Here is a 16409-nt window from a genome sequence, read left to right as displayed (position 1 = left end):
CATGAGAACATTATCAATAACCAGTTCCAGTCACTTTGAATAAGGATATTGATTCTAATGTTTTTCTCAGGCATCCTCAGGGATAAAAATTCACTAGCCTGTTTATGCAATGCTAAACTATCTTTTAGAGTTAATCGAAACAAATCGTCCTTTATCAACTAGCAGAGAAAAATATAGACTGCAATTCATTTGGGCTACATGGTTGAGCAAATAATGCATTTGCACTTGCTGCAATTAGAGACATCTAGAAATGTCCACTGAGTCGTGTGAAACAGAAAAAGGCTAGATCTAGTTTTCTAAATTCAAATCTAGAAAGTTAAGTTAAAACTATGAAAAAAGTAGAAGCTATGCTTTACCAATTTCCCCACTCTTTATTACTTGTGTACAGTACTACAAACCCTGCCGACTCCAGCAGCATTAAATAAGATTGAGCAAAATGATCAGAAGAAATGGGGAAAGACTGAAGTAGCCACAATGGTGGGGAGTTTGAAAAGGCAATTCAGAATTAAAACAGGACTGCTGTTGGTTTTGCTGACATGCAATTTCCCACTAGAAAGACCAAACTTACAATTTCTCTAGAAACAGGAAGACTCACATGCTTATTAAGACACAGACAATTTAACGTTAAAAATATTCATCCTCAAAAATAAAAATCCTGCTGCCTATTCTAAAAAGCTCACATAGACATGCATCTGATCTGCAACAAAATAAGTTAAAGCTGCCTGTAAGATCTATTAAAGAGCAAAGTAATAAGAAAAAAAGCAACAGGAAATGGAGTCTGCCAAATTCTCATTGTGCTGAGATTCTAATAAATGAAGCTTTTAAGCAATTTTGTTTTGCTTAACACGTTACAGAAAACTGTATGGCAGTTGTCCAATAACGGAGAACATTTCAATTTCAAGAACTCTACTTAGCTAAGGTAAACAGGAAGCTTTACCCTAAAGTCACACCGAAATGCTGAAAGCAGATACTGAAAATGGGATAAAATTCCACAGCTGTTATATTGGAAACATTCTGCTTACCTGAAGAATCACTAAATCAATTGTATGTTTGTTTTACAGTGCGTACTTTTCCTCCTGAAAAACTTTTATCTTGTCAAATTATATTATTCTGCAGACTAAAACTGACCAAATAAGGCAAGAGAACGGTCAACTTCCTCTCCCCAGGTTGGCATAACATGGCTAATGGTGATAAACGCAGCAATACCAATAGATCTATTCCTCCCATTCAGAGAAAGAAAGCTGTACAACAGGGGTGTCAAACTTGCATTCCGTGGGCTGAATGTGTCGCACACTGGCCACGCCCCCCCACCCCCATTTAGCAAAAGGGGAAAAGTCACAATATGTCATGTAAACAACGTGCTGCCACGAGTTTGACACCCCTGCTATACAATATTTATAACTAGCATCTCTGATAAGCAGTTTTTTTGCTTAAATTATCCAAAGTTCAATTTGTTTCAGAGGGTATATCTAATACAGGAGTGTCAAACTCGTGGCCCACGGGCCGGATGCGTCACGTGCTGCCCCCGCCTGGTTTAGTGAAGGGGGAAAAAGTCCTGATACGTCATGTGATGCTGCCATGATGCTGCGAGTTTGATACCCCTGAGGTAATACATTTGGAGTACTAATTGGCACTTCCAAGTCAGGTTGAATACAGCCTCAGAACAAGGGACCACCCATAAGCAGAGGGGGAAAAAGATTAAACTCTTCTATAGGTCTCAAACCCACTGCTATGTGCAAGGAAAGAGATTTATGCTACTTAATATAACACATTTATGATAGGTAAGTTCACTCCACCCATCTTCCTATGAAGAGTCACTTCCCAGAATAATTTTTGCAGGAGGTAACATGCACGTCGGGCCTCTTTTGAAGAATTTTTATTAATTCTGTAGGCGAAGTGAGAAAGTTACCAAAATCAACCAGTGTTTTCTCCATCCTCCCCGTGTTTCAGTTGAGAAAGTGGTAGTGAATAAGTAAGCTAACTAACCTCCAAAGAGATCCACCTCAGCAGCCGCAGCCGCAGGAGCAGCACTGGTGGTAGTTGCAGAAGTAGTTGCTGTGTCAGCAGTTGGAGCAGGAGGAGCTAGGATGGGTTCTGGTGCAAATGGATCTGAAATCTGTGGTTCAGAGGTAACACTGGAAAATCCAGCCAAACTGTCTACATGTGTCCATACAGGAAGATCAAACAGGAACAGTAAGCAGAAAAGGCCAAAATAACACTAGATTGCACAGTAAAATAAATTGAACAGAGACAGGCTTAGCCTAATTGAATATTTAAACATTTCTGCTGGAAGAACTGCTTAGAAAATCAAGCATTACTCACCCTCTCCCAGGAGGTCTGTAACATGTCCGTTAAAAGACAGCATTGTAAAGAAATAAAGAGGGTTAAGAAAGTCAACATGCATGCTACTTAGCAGTCACTCTCTGCCAAAATGGGGCTATTTCAAATCAGCAGGACCCTGCTCTAAGTCCAGATATATCACAGATATTGGCATGCAGTTTTACACGATGCTGTCACTTTTCCTTTTCCAAAGCACCTAGAAACAAAGACTTAAGTGACCAAGGCCTATCTCAACCCATCACTGACACAGCCTTATCCAACTGCAAACTATTGCTGACAGCAAGAATTAACTTGATATGTTTGGCAAATAGTTATTAGTTTTTTCAACACCATGAACCTGAAACTGCTTGAAGAAATGGCACAACACTTCACAATCTAACTGGTAGCAAAATCAGCAGAGATACGTGCTTTTAAACGTTGATTTTAAAAATCACAGAAGCAAGGCAGTTTAAAAAGCTTAGAATCCAGCATCTCTGTTTGAATGCAAATTAACATTTCTAATAGTGGGTTTATAATTTGGTTGCAATGAGCAATGACAGCAAAGTCTTAAAACTGTTTTTATTACACAGGTTTCCTGCATTTTATACAAGTGTGTCAGTCATCCACTGATAAATAGAAAAAGACGTTTCCCAACTTTGAAGCTGCAGAGGTGAACAAAAATGGCCAGAATAGCTGTTCTATTATTCTTATCCTTTCCAGCTCAAGGGTGAAAAAAATGGTAAGCTTATTTATCCAATTGGAAGGGAGACCCAAAATGCAATCAAACAAATATAGTGAAGCAAGGGAGGCAACTACTTTGGGATTTACAGAAACCCTCTCATTGCCCATTTCTGCCCTGCCCATTTCCCTCTGGAAAATTCTCTCCTTGCTCCAGAAATTGTCCAATTGAGGTTAACTAAGACTGTGCCTAGGAAGAAGCTATCCAACAGTAGCAAGAACAGCCAGATCTTTAATTCTGTGATGATGTTGCCCAAATATGCCAATCTTGTTTTGGGTAGTGTGTATGGCCCATTTCCAGAGAAAGATATTGTTTGATGGTTTGATAGGCAGCCCAGAACATTCCATATCATGCTAACTGAGCAAACGGGGGAAAGAAGAAGACAGACTCCAGGTTCTTGGATAGCCAATGTCAAGTTCTGGTCAGACTTGGGCATGTTTCTCAGCAACTTCTCACTCACAACCAGAGCCTTGAGGAAAAGAGTTCTGTCTAGGCAGGTGACATGATTCACCCTTGTTATTGGCACCTGGAACCTGACTCTTTTACTTTGGTATTTTCCTGAGCTAAAATGGGAAAGGTATTGAGGATTAGTCCCCCTGTCCCAATATAGACAAGTTCTGTCTTTTTATGCCAACTCAGCTGGATTGTACTCTGAGCCTGTCATTGACTCACCTAGAAGACGTGTGACTTTCATCTGAAGAACACCTGATATCCACAGTGTATGAGATTTCCTGAAATTGCTGTAGGATTCATTTGCATACCTCTTCATACCCTGCCCTCCGCTCTCATAGGCCACATACTTTCACCTGTAGCCAGTGTTGCTGCTGCTGCTTCTACACCCAGTCATACAGGTAGTCGTCGAGTTACGACCACAACTGAGCCCAATATTTCTGTTGCTAAGCAAGACAGTTAAGTGAATTTTGCCCCCTTTTACAACCTTTCTCTCCACAGTTGTTAAGTGAACCACTGCAGTTGTAAGGTTAGTAACATGGTTGTTAAGTGAATCTGGCTTCTCCATTGACTTTGCTTTTCAGACGGTCGCAAAAGGGGATCATGCAACCTGGGGACACTGAAACTGTCATAAATATGAGTCAGTTGCCAAGCATCTGAATTTTGATCATGTGACCATGGGGATGCTGCAATGGTTGTAAGGGTGAAAAGTAGTCATAAGTCGCTTTTGTCAGTGCCATGGTAGCTTTCAACAGTCACTAAATGAATTGTTGTAAATCGAGGACTACCTGTATATGCAGTTGAGTCAAAAGGGGATGCTAATGCCAGGGGTATATACACATGCAGCAGTGTAAAAGCAATGTTGTGGCCAGCAACTCACACAGACAAACATTGCATGCACTCTCTCTTGGAGGTTTATTATGTCACATTCTGATGGCTTGGAAGAAAGTTACAGCTACTTCTTAAAAGATTTTCTGAAACAAAATAGATGGGTTTGTGTGCGTATTCTGAAAAATAATCTCCTTCTATCCATCTGTTGTATAAGTTTAGTCATGCTGGTCAGGACCCTCAGGGCCTGGGTCTTCGACTGATGTTGTGCAATGCCCGGTCCGTGGTTAATAAGGCTCCCTTGATTTGTGATCTGATTCAGAGGGAGTCCGCGGACTTTGTGGGCATTACGGAGACCTGGTTGGGCACAGTGGTGGGGGGTACCCCTGGTTGAACTGTGCCCCCCGGGTTTCCGTGCATTCCATCAGCCGAGGGCCCAAGGTAGGGGTGGGGGGGTGGCGGTTGTGATTAAAGAGAGCCTAGAGCCGAGGGAGTCCACTGTGCCTCAGATAGCTGGTTGTGAATCCCTCCTTGTGAAGTGGGGCCATAGGAATCAGATGGGTCTGTTGATCACGTACCTGGCTCCTTGCTGCGTGACTACAGCCCTGCCTGAACTACTAGAGGTGCTTGCCGGGATGGCGGTTGAGATCCCCAGACTTTTGGTCATGGGGGATTTCATCTTGTCATCGGCCAGCTTGTCATCAACGGTGGTCCAGGAGTTCCAGGCTTCCATGACGGCCTTGGACCTGGTTCAAGTAAATGATGGCCCTACACACACTGGGGGCACAAACTAGACTTGATTTTTATCTCTGGACAGTGGTTTAATGATCTGGAATTAGGAGATTTAGTGACGGAACCGGTGTCATGGTCAGATCATTTTCTCCTTCGCCTAGACTTTCGGACCGCTGCTCACCATCGCAGGGAGACGGAGCCAATGCGTTGGTTCCGTCCCAGGCGCCTGATAGACCCTGAGAGGTTCCAGACGAAGCTTGGGCCGTTCCCTGAGAATCTTGCCCACGGCACGACTGAAGAACTAGTCGCGGCCTGGAAACGGGCCGCGGCTGGGGCTTTGGACCGTGTCGTGCCTTTGCGGCCTCTGACCCGGCGTAGATCTCAATTGGCTCCTTGGTTCTCTGAGGAGCTGAGGGAGATGAAACGCCGGAGAAGACGCCTAGAGAGCACCTGGAGGTCTAGCCGTTCCGAGGCTGATCGGACACTAGTGAGGTCTTTTACCAGGACCTATCTAGTGGCAATGAGGGAGGCGAAACATTCTTACGTTTCCACCCTCATTGCATCGGCAGATAACCGCCCGGCCGCCCTGTTTCGGGTGGTCCGTTCCCTCCTTCATCAGGAGGGACGGGATGACCCCTTACAGGGACGTGCCGAGGAGTTTAACGGTTATCTATACGATAAAATCGTTCAGCTCCGGGATAGTCTGGACCAAAATTGCGATGATCCAAGCGGGATGACGGAGCCTCGTTATTTGGGATGAGTTTGATTCTGTGGCTCTCGAGGACGTGGACAGGTTGCTGGGGAGGTTACATGCAACCACATGTTTACTGAACCCGTGTCCCTCCTGGTTAGTACTGGCTACTCAGGAGGTGACACGAGGCTGGCTCCAGGGAATTATAAATGCTTCTTTGGTGGAAGAGGTTTTCCCCACCGCCTTGAAAGAGGCGGTGGTGAGACCCCTCCTCAAGAAGCCTTCCCTGGATCCAGCTATTTTGGGGAATTACCGTCCAGTCTCCAACCTTCGCTTTGTGGCGAAGGTTGTAGAGAGTGTGGTTGCATGGCAGCTTCCCCAGTACCTGGATGAAGCCGTCTATCTAGACCCGTTCCAGTCCGGTTTCCGGCCCGGTCATAGTACAGAGACAGCTTTGGTCACATTGGTGGATGACCTCTGGAGGGCCAGGGATAGGGGTTGTTCCTCTGCCCTGGTCCTATTAGATCTCTCAGTGGCTTTCGATACCATCGACCATGGTATCTTGCTGCACCGGTTGGAGGGCTTGGGAGTGGGAGGCACCGTTTATCGGTTGTTTTCCTCCTATCTCTCCGACCGGTCACAGACGGTGTTGACAGGGGGGCAGAGATCGACCGCGAGGCGCCTCACTTGTGGGGTGCCGCAGGGGTCGATTCTCTCGCCTCTCCTGTTCAACATCTATATGAAGCCGTTGGGTGAGGTCATCAGTGGTTTTGGGGTGAGTTACCACCTCTACGCTGATGATACGCAGCTGTACTTTTCCACCCCGGACCACCCCAACGAAGCTGTCGAAGTGCTGTCCCGGTGTCTGGAAGCCGTACGGGTCTGGATGGGGAGAAACAGACTCAAGCTCAATCCCTCCAAGACGGAGTGGCTGTGGATGCCGGCACCCCGGTACAGCCAGCTGCAGCCGCAGCTGGCTGTCGGGGGCGAGTTATTGGCCCCAATGGAAAGGGTGTGCAACTTGGGCGTCCTCTTGGATGGGTGGCTGTCGTTTGACGATCATTTGGCGGCCGTCTCCAGGAGGGCTTTTTACCAAGTACGCTTGGTTCGCCAGTTGCGCCCCTTCCTTGACCGGGATGCCTTATGCACGGTCATTCACGCTCTTGTCACTTCCCGTTTGGATTATTGCAATGCTCTCTACATGGGGCTGCCCTTGAAGTGCACCCGGAGGCTGCAGCTAGTCCAGAATGCAGCTGCGCGGGTAATTAGAGGGAGCTTCACGTAGCTCCCACGTAACGCCACTCCTGCGCGGCTTGCACTGGCTTCCTGTGGTCTTTCGGGTGCGCTTTAAGATTTTGGTCACCACCTTCAAAGCGCTCCATGGCTTAGGGCCCGGGTACTTACGGGACCGCCTGCTGTTACCTCATGCCTCCCACCGACCCGTGCGCTCTCACAGAGAGAGTCTTCTCAGGGTGCCGTCCGCCAAACAATGTCGGCTGGCGGCCCCCAGGGGCAGGGCCTTCTCTGTGGGAGCTCCTACGCTCTGGAACGAACTTCCTCCTGGACTACATCAACTGCCTGATCTTCGGACCTTTCACCGTGAGCTGAAAACGCACTTATTTATTCAAGCGGGACTGGCTTAATATTTTTAAATTTTTAACTGGGGTTTTATTATTTTAGGGTTCATAATTTTAAATTTTAAATTTTTAAATGTTGGCCATTTTTTTCTAATATGCTCGGTTTTAAATTGTTGTTTTAATTGTATATTTTTGTGTTTTTTATCTTTTGGCTGTACACCGCCCTGAGTCCTTTGGGAGAAGGGCGGTATAAAAATTTAATAAATAAATAAATAAATAAATGCCAACTATGTACATACTTTAATCATGTTCTTCTGTCTGGCTCATGGTTAAATTCATGATGCCTTTAAAAAGTAACTGAATTTTCATCTTTAGTGGCCCTCCAAAAATTCCATGTTGTAATCAACAGGACAAAAGAGCGTACACAAACGTAGCCCCAAGCTCAGCAAACCAGCATAGGTTTTTCCTTCCTGAAAGAATTTGGTTGGCTGGTTGATTTGATGGCTCTGATGTCTATGTGTGATTGCATGCACATGTCCTCCATTCCTGTTTTTATGTACTAAAGGTACACAGTTCTTTAATGCGTTTTGCTGCAAAGCTGCATTTGAACTTGTTGGTTGGCTTCTTTGCTGCAGTTCTGCCTCCCAGGTACTTTAAGGAAAAAAATTCTTGTTAAGTGAGGTTGAGTACATTATTGCTTCTGGGCTGCTTTTACCTCAATATTACCCCCATTCATTATTATCAGCTGATGGATTTTATGCTTTATGATCATGAAAATCTTTTGACAGTAATTAGCTAATTCATCTAGTATCACTGATCATCAATAGCAATTTCCCTAAATTACAGTTTTTAAACATTAAATGTAGTGCTGTTCTTTAGAACAGGAGTCTCCAACCTTGGCAACTTTAAGACTTGTGGACTTCAACTCCCAGAGTTCCTCAGCCAGCTTTGCTGGCTGACGAACTCTGGGAGTTGAAGTCCACAAGTCTTAAAGTTGCCAAGGTTGGAGACCTCTGCTTTAGAAACCATGAAAAAGCCACATCTTTGATCAATCCTAACAAACCCTCTGGTTCCCTGTAAAATTAGTTTTACAGAACAAATACAGAAAGTAATTGTTCTGTAAAACTATCCCAGTTTGAGCAGTACTTGTTTCTAGTGAAAATACTGCATCTTCTATAATTGCCAAAATAAAAAAATTAGATCCTGCAGGAATACAATCCCTTCCTTCACTGTTGGAGCAGTGCTGATATAGATTAAAAATAAATTTCCCCTCATCCTTCCTGGAAAGACTCTTGAAACAATTCAGATATATGCGGATGTACTAAACAATTCTTGCTTTGATAGGGAAAACTGGGGAAGGAAAAAGATAGCGAAAACAATATTTCATTAAGTCTCAGAAAGGAAAGCTCTATCTGCATTGTTCCCCAGCAGAGGATATAGATGGGATTTTCTCTTTACATTTGACCTCCTGAGAGAGCAGATGCATAGAAGAAAGCATGCAGCTGACAATACATTTATTTTCTTCCCCTTTTTCTAGCACTGCCAAAGCACTTATTAAACAAATGCAATGAAATGAAGAAGACCTCTTGGATAGAACTAGCTTTACCACTATGCAGATTGAGGGAACCAATTCAAGTGGCAAAAGCTGAAGAGAGAGCATCCTAATTGTTTAAAAATATACATTACATGTGACCTTTTAGCCCAAAGACCAAAAAGCAATCCTAGTCGAGTTGTCCAAGTCTCTTGGACTCTTTTTCTGTTAGAGAATAAAGGCAGGTGTGTGCCACATAACCTGGCGTGTCACTCTCGGGTATAGTGAAGGATATCATCCTGTTTCCCCCAAAATAAGACATCCCCTGATAATAAGCCCAAACGGGCTTTTGAGTGCATGCACTAATATAAGCCCCCCCCCCCCCCGAAAATAAGCCCTCCTCGAAAATATTTAAATGCAGAGCTGGAAATCAGGTAAGATGGCAAGAGGAGTCCCACCATGCTCCACACGCAGCAAAATAATAAGACCTCCCCAAAAATAAGGCCAAGCACTTATTTCGGGGTTCAAAAAAATAAAAGACAGGGTCTTATTTTCGAGAAAACACTGGGAAATTTAAAAAATTTAACCCATAATATCTGTGATAGTTTGCTACAACAGACAAGGTTGCACCTTTGTACATTGTTAGAAACAGTTTTAATGCCACTCGTCAAGAAAAATATTATATAACTTAAAATCAGTGGTGGGTTTCAAATTTTTTTATTACCGGTTCTGTGGGTGTGGCTTGGTGGGCATGGCATGGCTTGGTGGGCGTGGCTTGGTGGGCGTGGCAGGGAAAGGATACTGCAAAATCTCCATTTTCTCCCGAATCCAGGGGAAGGTTATTGCAAAATCCCCATTTTCTCCCGATTAGCTGGGACTCGGGAGGCAGAGAATAGATGGGGGTGGGGCCAGTCAGAATTTTTACTACCAGTTCTCCGAATTACTCAGAATTTCTGCTACCGGTTCTCTAGAACTGGACAGAACCTGCTGAAAACCACCTCTGCTTAAAATGCTATTTTTAAATGACTAAAATCTGTGTGTCCTGTTGGTTTTATGACAGGTTCGATATTCTTAATAGATGTTAAAAAAATGTTCTGAGTTCCAACAGTCTCCATTGTACTTTCCAACCTCCTGCATTTTGAATGGCAATTTAAAATGTTCAAATTTAAAATATCAAATTCCTTCTGTAGAAGGAGAAAATTAAACCCAACAGAATTAGGAATATAGTGCTTTGATTATAGGCCAATGAAATGTAAAATGAGAAACACATTTAACTATAGGCTGATTCATGAAACAAAACCTTCAGGATACATTTGTTTGAAACATACAATGGAATAACGTCAGTACAAATTGAACTCAAAAATATTATTCTGAAATTAAAATATGTTGTAAGGGTGAAACTTTAAAATTCATTATAATGATATTTCCCCCCTCAAACTGGAGATTTCTAGAGGTGTTAGACCTCTTAGTTGTGTTGGCTGGTAGGTAGGAATGATGTACTCTAACACGTCTGGAGGCCTGAATGACTGAGAAAATCCAATTTACAAAATTGCTGTAATCAGCACAAATAGTCTTAGACATAAGAAGGTGGATTAAGAAAGCATGGTCAGCATTCCAGCTTTATTCTGAAATTAAGTTTTAGAGAACTAAAATCATAAAGGTTTTACCTCCCCATGAAGTTGTTCCACCAGTGGGAGCTGCGGAAGCTGCTTGTGCGGAGCCAGATGTGAAATCTGGTTGAAGATCTAGAAGATCACTGGAGGGCTTAGAAGCACTATTGAACAGCGGGGGGGGGGGGGATACCAAAAAGTATTTGAATAAAAGTCATAAAACTAATTTTGAAGTCCTGTGAATTCGTTTGCAAGAATTAAACAAAAGTAATGGCACATGCAAGAATATAATTAGAACTGTACAAATTGTTGTGATCTTATATCAACTTTCCCCAAATAAGTGTTTTCCAGATAAGTTAGGCTTCAAAAGTCACAATTTCTAGATCGATAAAGCTCATTTACTCATTATTAATCTACATTCCACAAAATTATCAGGCAGAAAGTATTTGTAGGACATTTTGTAGGAATAAGGTAGGTCTACAGCCTGCTGGGCTCTGTTCTTCTCCCTCTGAAAGAGAAACATTAAGTTTTGAGGGTGATTATGATCTGTACATTGAAGTTTTATGTACACTTAGAGCATATGCACCAAGACAAATTCCTTGTCACAAATCACACTTGGCCAATAAAAAATACTATTCTATTCTAAGTTGCACATACATGTTTTGGCTTTTGCCTGCAACACATTTATATAAACTTTTGTCTTCTATCATCGAACCAATTTAACAGAAACACAAGAATAAACACACTTTATAACATCTTGTAAGTAGTGACCACAATGAAACCCAACATTTCTGTTAAGTGAGTCATTTGTTAAGTGGGTTGTGCTGCATTTTACTACCTTTCTTGTCACAGTTGCTAAGTGAATCACTGCAATTGTTAACTTAGTAACACTTGTTACTTGTTAAGTGAATCTGTTTTCCCCACTGACTTTCCTTTTTTTTTTCCCCCTTCTTTTTTTTTTTCATAAAAAGTTTTATTTTTACAATCATATCAAATAATTCATCCAATGTACAGTTATATACAATTAGTCGGGCTTGCCCAGTCACCACCCCCCTTTTTAACACTCTTCCCTCTTCTACCTTCTTTTACTTTCCAAACCTTCCTCTCCTTCTCTTATCTACATCCGCTCCTCCCTCCACCCTACACCTTCCTTCTCCCTCTTCTACCCCTCTTCCTTCCTCTTCTCCTCTTTCCTACCTCCTACTCTCTCTTTTCTCCCTCTTCACCGTTCTAAAATGGTAACTATGCAGACCCGATCCTACATTAATTATATTTCTTCAATAATCCCTGTACATTAACCATCACTCCATCTCTACCAAAACCCCCCCAATTCCCCTCCCCCTTACCCCCCACCCCGACTTCCCAGAACAAAATGCAGGGTATCAAAACTAACAATCATAATCCAAAATAATTCCTAAATTATAATCTCTAGTCACACCACACTTAGTCACACTCTCAATTCCCCTCTCCTTCAAAAATATATCTAATACAAAATATTTCCTAAATTTACTCATATGCTATTCAATATTTTTTTTTATCTGATACTTATTTTAAATATAATCAATCCACATTTTCCATTCTAGAATATATTTTTCTAGTGTATAGTCTTTCAAGTAAGCAGAGATTTTGTCATCTCTGCCAGATTTGATACTTTGAGTGTCCATTCTTGATTGTAGGTAATTCTTCTTTCTTCCAATACTGAGCAATCAAAAGTCTTGCGACTGTTATTAAGTTCAAAATCAATTTAGTCTCTATAGCTGTAGTCCATAATTATTCCTAGTAGAAAGAACTGCGGAATAAACTTAATCTTCTTTTCAAAATATTCTGCATGATCCACCATACTTTAATCCAAAATGCTTTAACTTTTTTACAAGTCCACCATATATGGTAATAAGTAGCATCTTCACAATCGCATCTCCAACATTTAGCAAGATCTAATATGTGTTTCTTGTAAACAGGTAATGTCATTTTTAAATTGTTTCAAATAATGAAATACTTTCCTTCTCTTCTACGGTGAGTTCAGGCCATTAACATTCCAAGATAGGAAACTTTTGGAACACCAGCCGCAGATCACATTTTACTTTAGGCCTTGCTCCTCCCACTGTTTCCGTTGTAGTAGTTGCCAGTTGTTGTTGTGCCTTCATCTCTTGTTCCTTGCGTTTAGCAGCAGCTCTTGTCAGCCTTTGTTCTTTTGAATCTAAACCCGTCGTAGGTATTTCCAACACTTGTAATAAATCTTCTTCCATCACAATCTGTTCTTGTACCTGCTTCACTTCTCTTCCTTCACTTCAGCCTCCCTTCTTCTAGCTTCCAATGGGGGAAGACTTCCAACTTTTAATACCTCAACATAAAATTCTCTTGCTTTTCCAACCGTATTGAAACGATATACTTTCCCTGCATAATATACTATTATACCAGTTGGAATATCCCATCTATATTCAATCTGATGTTTTTTAAGTTCATTCACCAGGAAGGCAAATTCCTTCCTAGCCCTTAACATTTTTGGTGGAATTTCCTTTAATATCAAAATATCTTGACCAGCAATCTGAATCTTCTCCCCCTTATATGAAGCTTGCAAAATCTGATTTCTCACTGTTCTGTTTGTAAAATAAATAACAACATCCCTTGGCAACTTTTTTTGCCTTGCTATCCAAGAATTCACACGATATATTTTATCAATTTGATAAGCCACATCTGCTGGACGAGCTGCTAATATCTCAGCAAATACTTCAGAAAAAATTTCCCTTAAATTCTCTTCCTTATTTTCTTTCAAACCTCGAATTCTAAGAGCAAATTCCATATTTCTATATTGTATCAAAACTATTTCATCCTCTGTTTTTTCCATTTTACTTTGAAATTCATCCATTTTATTTTCTAATTTTAAATTATGTTGCTTAATTTCTTCAACCTCCTCCTCCAATAAAATCACATTCGTTGCCAAACTTCATACTGCCATTACAAATCCTTCTTTAACTTCTGTATTTCCCACTTGAATTTCTGATATCTGCTCTTTCATTTCAGACATCTCATCAGTTATTACTTTAAATTTTTCCCCACTGACTTTCCTTGTCAGGTCACAAAAGGTAATCACATGACCTCGGGACACTGCAATAAGTATGAACCAGTTGACAAGTATCGGAATTTAGATTACGTGATCATGGGGATGATGTAAAGCTTGTAACCATAAAAAATGGTTATAAATCACTTTTATCAATGCCCTTTGTAATTTTGAATGGTCACTAAATCAACTGTTTTAAGTCGATGACTACCTGTACCAAATGTTTTAAAAGTAAGTATTGTATTTATTGTACAACCAAACTAACCTGATTGGAGCCGTCGTTGAAGATGTTGCAAAAAGATCAACTGGTGGAGATGTATCAATACTTTTTGCTGGGGTAGAATTAGGAGATGTAACCGTTGTGGCTGGAGAAGACTGGAAAAGAAGAGCTGGTTAGGATATACCAAATTTATTTTGTTTATTTAAGAAAATTTATATGGCCACTCACTCACTCTCAGTGACTCTGGGCAGCTTACAAAAAATAAATAAAAAAATAACATAAACTAGATCTATTTAATTTCCTGTTAAAAGGGAAGCTAAAGAAACATTAAACATCCTATTATCATAAAAGAAGTCTTTCTAAAGTATTAACCATTTCTGTTAATTATTGGTATTTGGTACTCCCTACTCCCCTTTTCCAGGTCGATACCAGGATTACTTCATCTGTTTAGCCCTGTTTAATTAAAAAAAGGTGTAATTTTGTATGACACATTGTACTTACATACCCTGTTTCCCCCAAAATAAGACATCCCCTGATAATAAGCCCAATCGGGTTTTTGAGCACATGGCAATAAGGCCAAGTACTTATTTCAGGGTTCAACAAAATGTAAGACAGGGTCTTATTTTCGGGGAAACACGGTTTCACTAAGTTGAATTATTTACATCTGTATTTTAAATGTTAAAAGGATAAATGTGAATAGGGAGGGGGGAGAAGTTCACTAAATACTCCTCTTAAAATTATATCCTTAGTAATTTCTTGTGAAGCAGCTTGAAAAACAGGGTAAAGAGCAGTAAAAGAGATGAGAAAAAAGTCTGTAGGATACAAGAAAAGTACATCCTTTAGATCCACTTCCCAGCAAGCTAATACTTAGCTTTCCTTCCTCAGATGGAAGGAAAGCCTGAAAATATATGCAGATTTTAATGGGGAACAAAAAGTTAAAATATTCCTATTTTTATAGGAAGTTTCCAAGCCTGCACAAGCTCTCTCAAAAATTCTTCAGTAATATCACAAGAGTAACATGAAGTTTGACTTAAGTAAACACTATTTAATCATTATGCAATAAACTTCAAACTAGCTTTATAAAAACCCATCCCATTTTAAAATTATTTTATTATTTTGGATAGCCCTCAAGGAACAGAGCACATAGGCTAATATTAAAGAATCAAGAGCCAAAACAGGAATTACAGTATGAAAAGCATTTCAAAAAGGCTGCTCTGAACACGTCCGTTGAATTTTTGCTCACAGCTCAGCATTATCTGGGGATCAATGACTAAGTAAGATCTCAAATATCCTGGCCAGCACAAAAATTGGCATTTTGTCAAGATCCACATAGGAAAAGATATTAGCAGTATATCTTTCCCCCAAGAATGCTCCTTTGCTGTAAGAGTTCACATACATTTTACCCTTTAAAACAAAAACAGTACATTCCTGACAGAGAGTGAGTTTGTATGGAATATAAATCTCTATACAATAAATGCCTTATTTAAAGGCTTCAAAGCTAAGTCCATTTTAAAAGTTGGCTTTATCATAGTAGATATGATAAAATTAAAGTCCCGCTGAGATCTTTTCTGGGGAAAAAATGTATTCAGTGTATATATTAAAATTTGGACAACCCCGTGTATTTTATAAATTTTGTTTATAAAATTTTGTTAATATAAAATATTTTGGACAGAAATTTGCATGCTGACAGTTTGTCAGGCAGCTAATGGACAGCAATAGTACCTTTGATTCTGGAATGTTGAATAAAACATTGTAAGACAGGCTTTTGTGTACTATATAAAACATTAAGTGTGATGAGAAAGGCCTACCATAGATCTTTCATCTAATTTCAGAAGTCCCCTTGTTTAGGATATGGCAGTAACCTTCAATCATCATATCAGAGCTATAAAACACTAACCTTTACTTTGCCTTTAGGAAAGAAATTAAAATATTTGTTTGCAAACCTTTGAATTACTGATTATTCTTGTTGATTTTTTTTCAACTGGGTTGTAACTCTTTAAAATTATTCAGTTTTTGTTTCGTCTGTTACCGAGAGCACTCTAGGGATTTCAATACTAAATATACTTCTGCATTTATATTTGGCTGTTAGGAAAACTGCACAGTGTTGATAAAAGACAGCACGGGTTTTTATAAAAAGAGTCTGCTATGAAATCATCATAAAATGGATTAGTGGGAAGGCAGTCTTAGATTTAATCCTGAGAAGTATTTCCAACCTTATGTAAAAATTCTATTGCCAAATCAGTCTCGGCCAGCAACCTCAAAGCTGTCAAATTTGAAATCTATAGTAACTAGGAAATGTCCAAGAAACCACAATGTTTCACATTTTTGCTTCACAGCAGGAAAATTTTCCATTAAATTATTTTCAAAGTTAAATCATGCAAGAAACCTCATGTAGAATAAATTTTTAAAAAGCCTTTAAAAATATAACCTTCAACATGTCCAATAGGTTGTCAGAAGAGCTTATGAGCATGGAAGTTACTTAGTTACTTTAAAAAGGGTACATTTGTAATGTGAAAAATAGATCACAAGCGTTATTACAAAATAGCTGTCAGGAAGAACAATTACAAATACCACAGACAAACATATCCATTGCTCAAAGTAGTAGTCTGCTGGCTCCTCATCCACCTATTCTAGCCCAGTAATTTTCTTTGGAT

The 16409-nt window shown here is 40.4% G+C and overlaps 1 protein-coding gene across 1 annotated transcript in view; it reads right to left on the bottom strand.

Moving 5' to 3' along the window:
- The window catches only part of SNAP91 (synaptosome associated protein 91), a 94683-nt gene that overhangs the window by 22733 nt on the left and 55541 nt on the right, over positions 1–16409 (bottom strand). The window contains exons 12-14 of the mRNA XM_058175744.1: positions 13801–13910; positions 10535–10641; positions 1987–2157 (exon numbers count right to left, since the gene is read on the bottom strand). Coding sequence (XP_058031727.1) covers positions 1987–2157; positions 10535–10641; positions 13801–13910 — 388 coding nt within the window. The remainder of the gene's footprint in view (positions 1–1986; positions 2158–10534; positions 10642–13800; positions 13911–16409) is intronic.

The sequence above is a fragment of the Ahaetulla prasina genome, chromosome 1 (assembly GCF_028640845.1).
Source record: "Ahaetulla prasina isolate Xishuangbanna chromosome 1, ASM2864084v1, whole genome shotgun sequence".
Lineage (NCBI taxonomy): Eukaryota > Metazoa > Chordata > Lepidosauria > Squamata > Colubridae > Ahaetulla > Ahaetulla prasina.
Note: the sequence above shows the minus strand (reverse complement) of the source record. Positions and strands in the feature narration are given on the sequence as shown.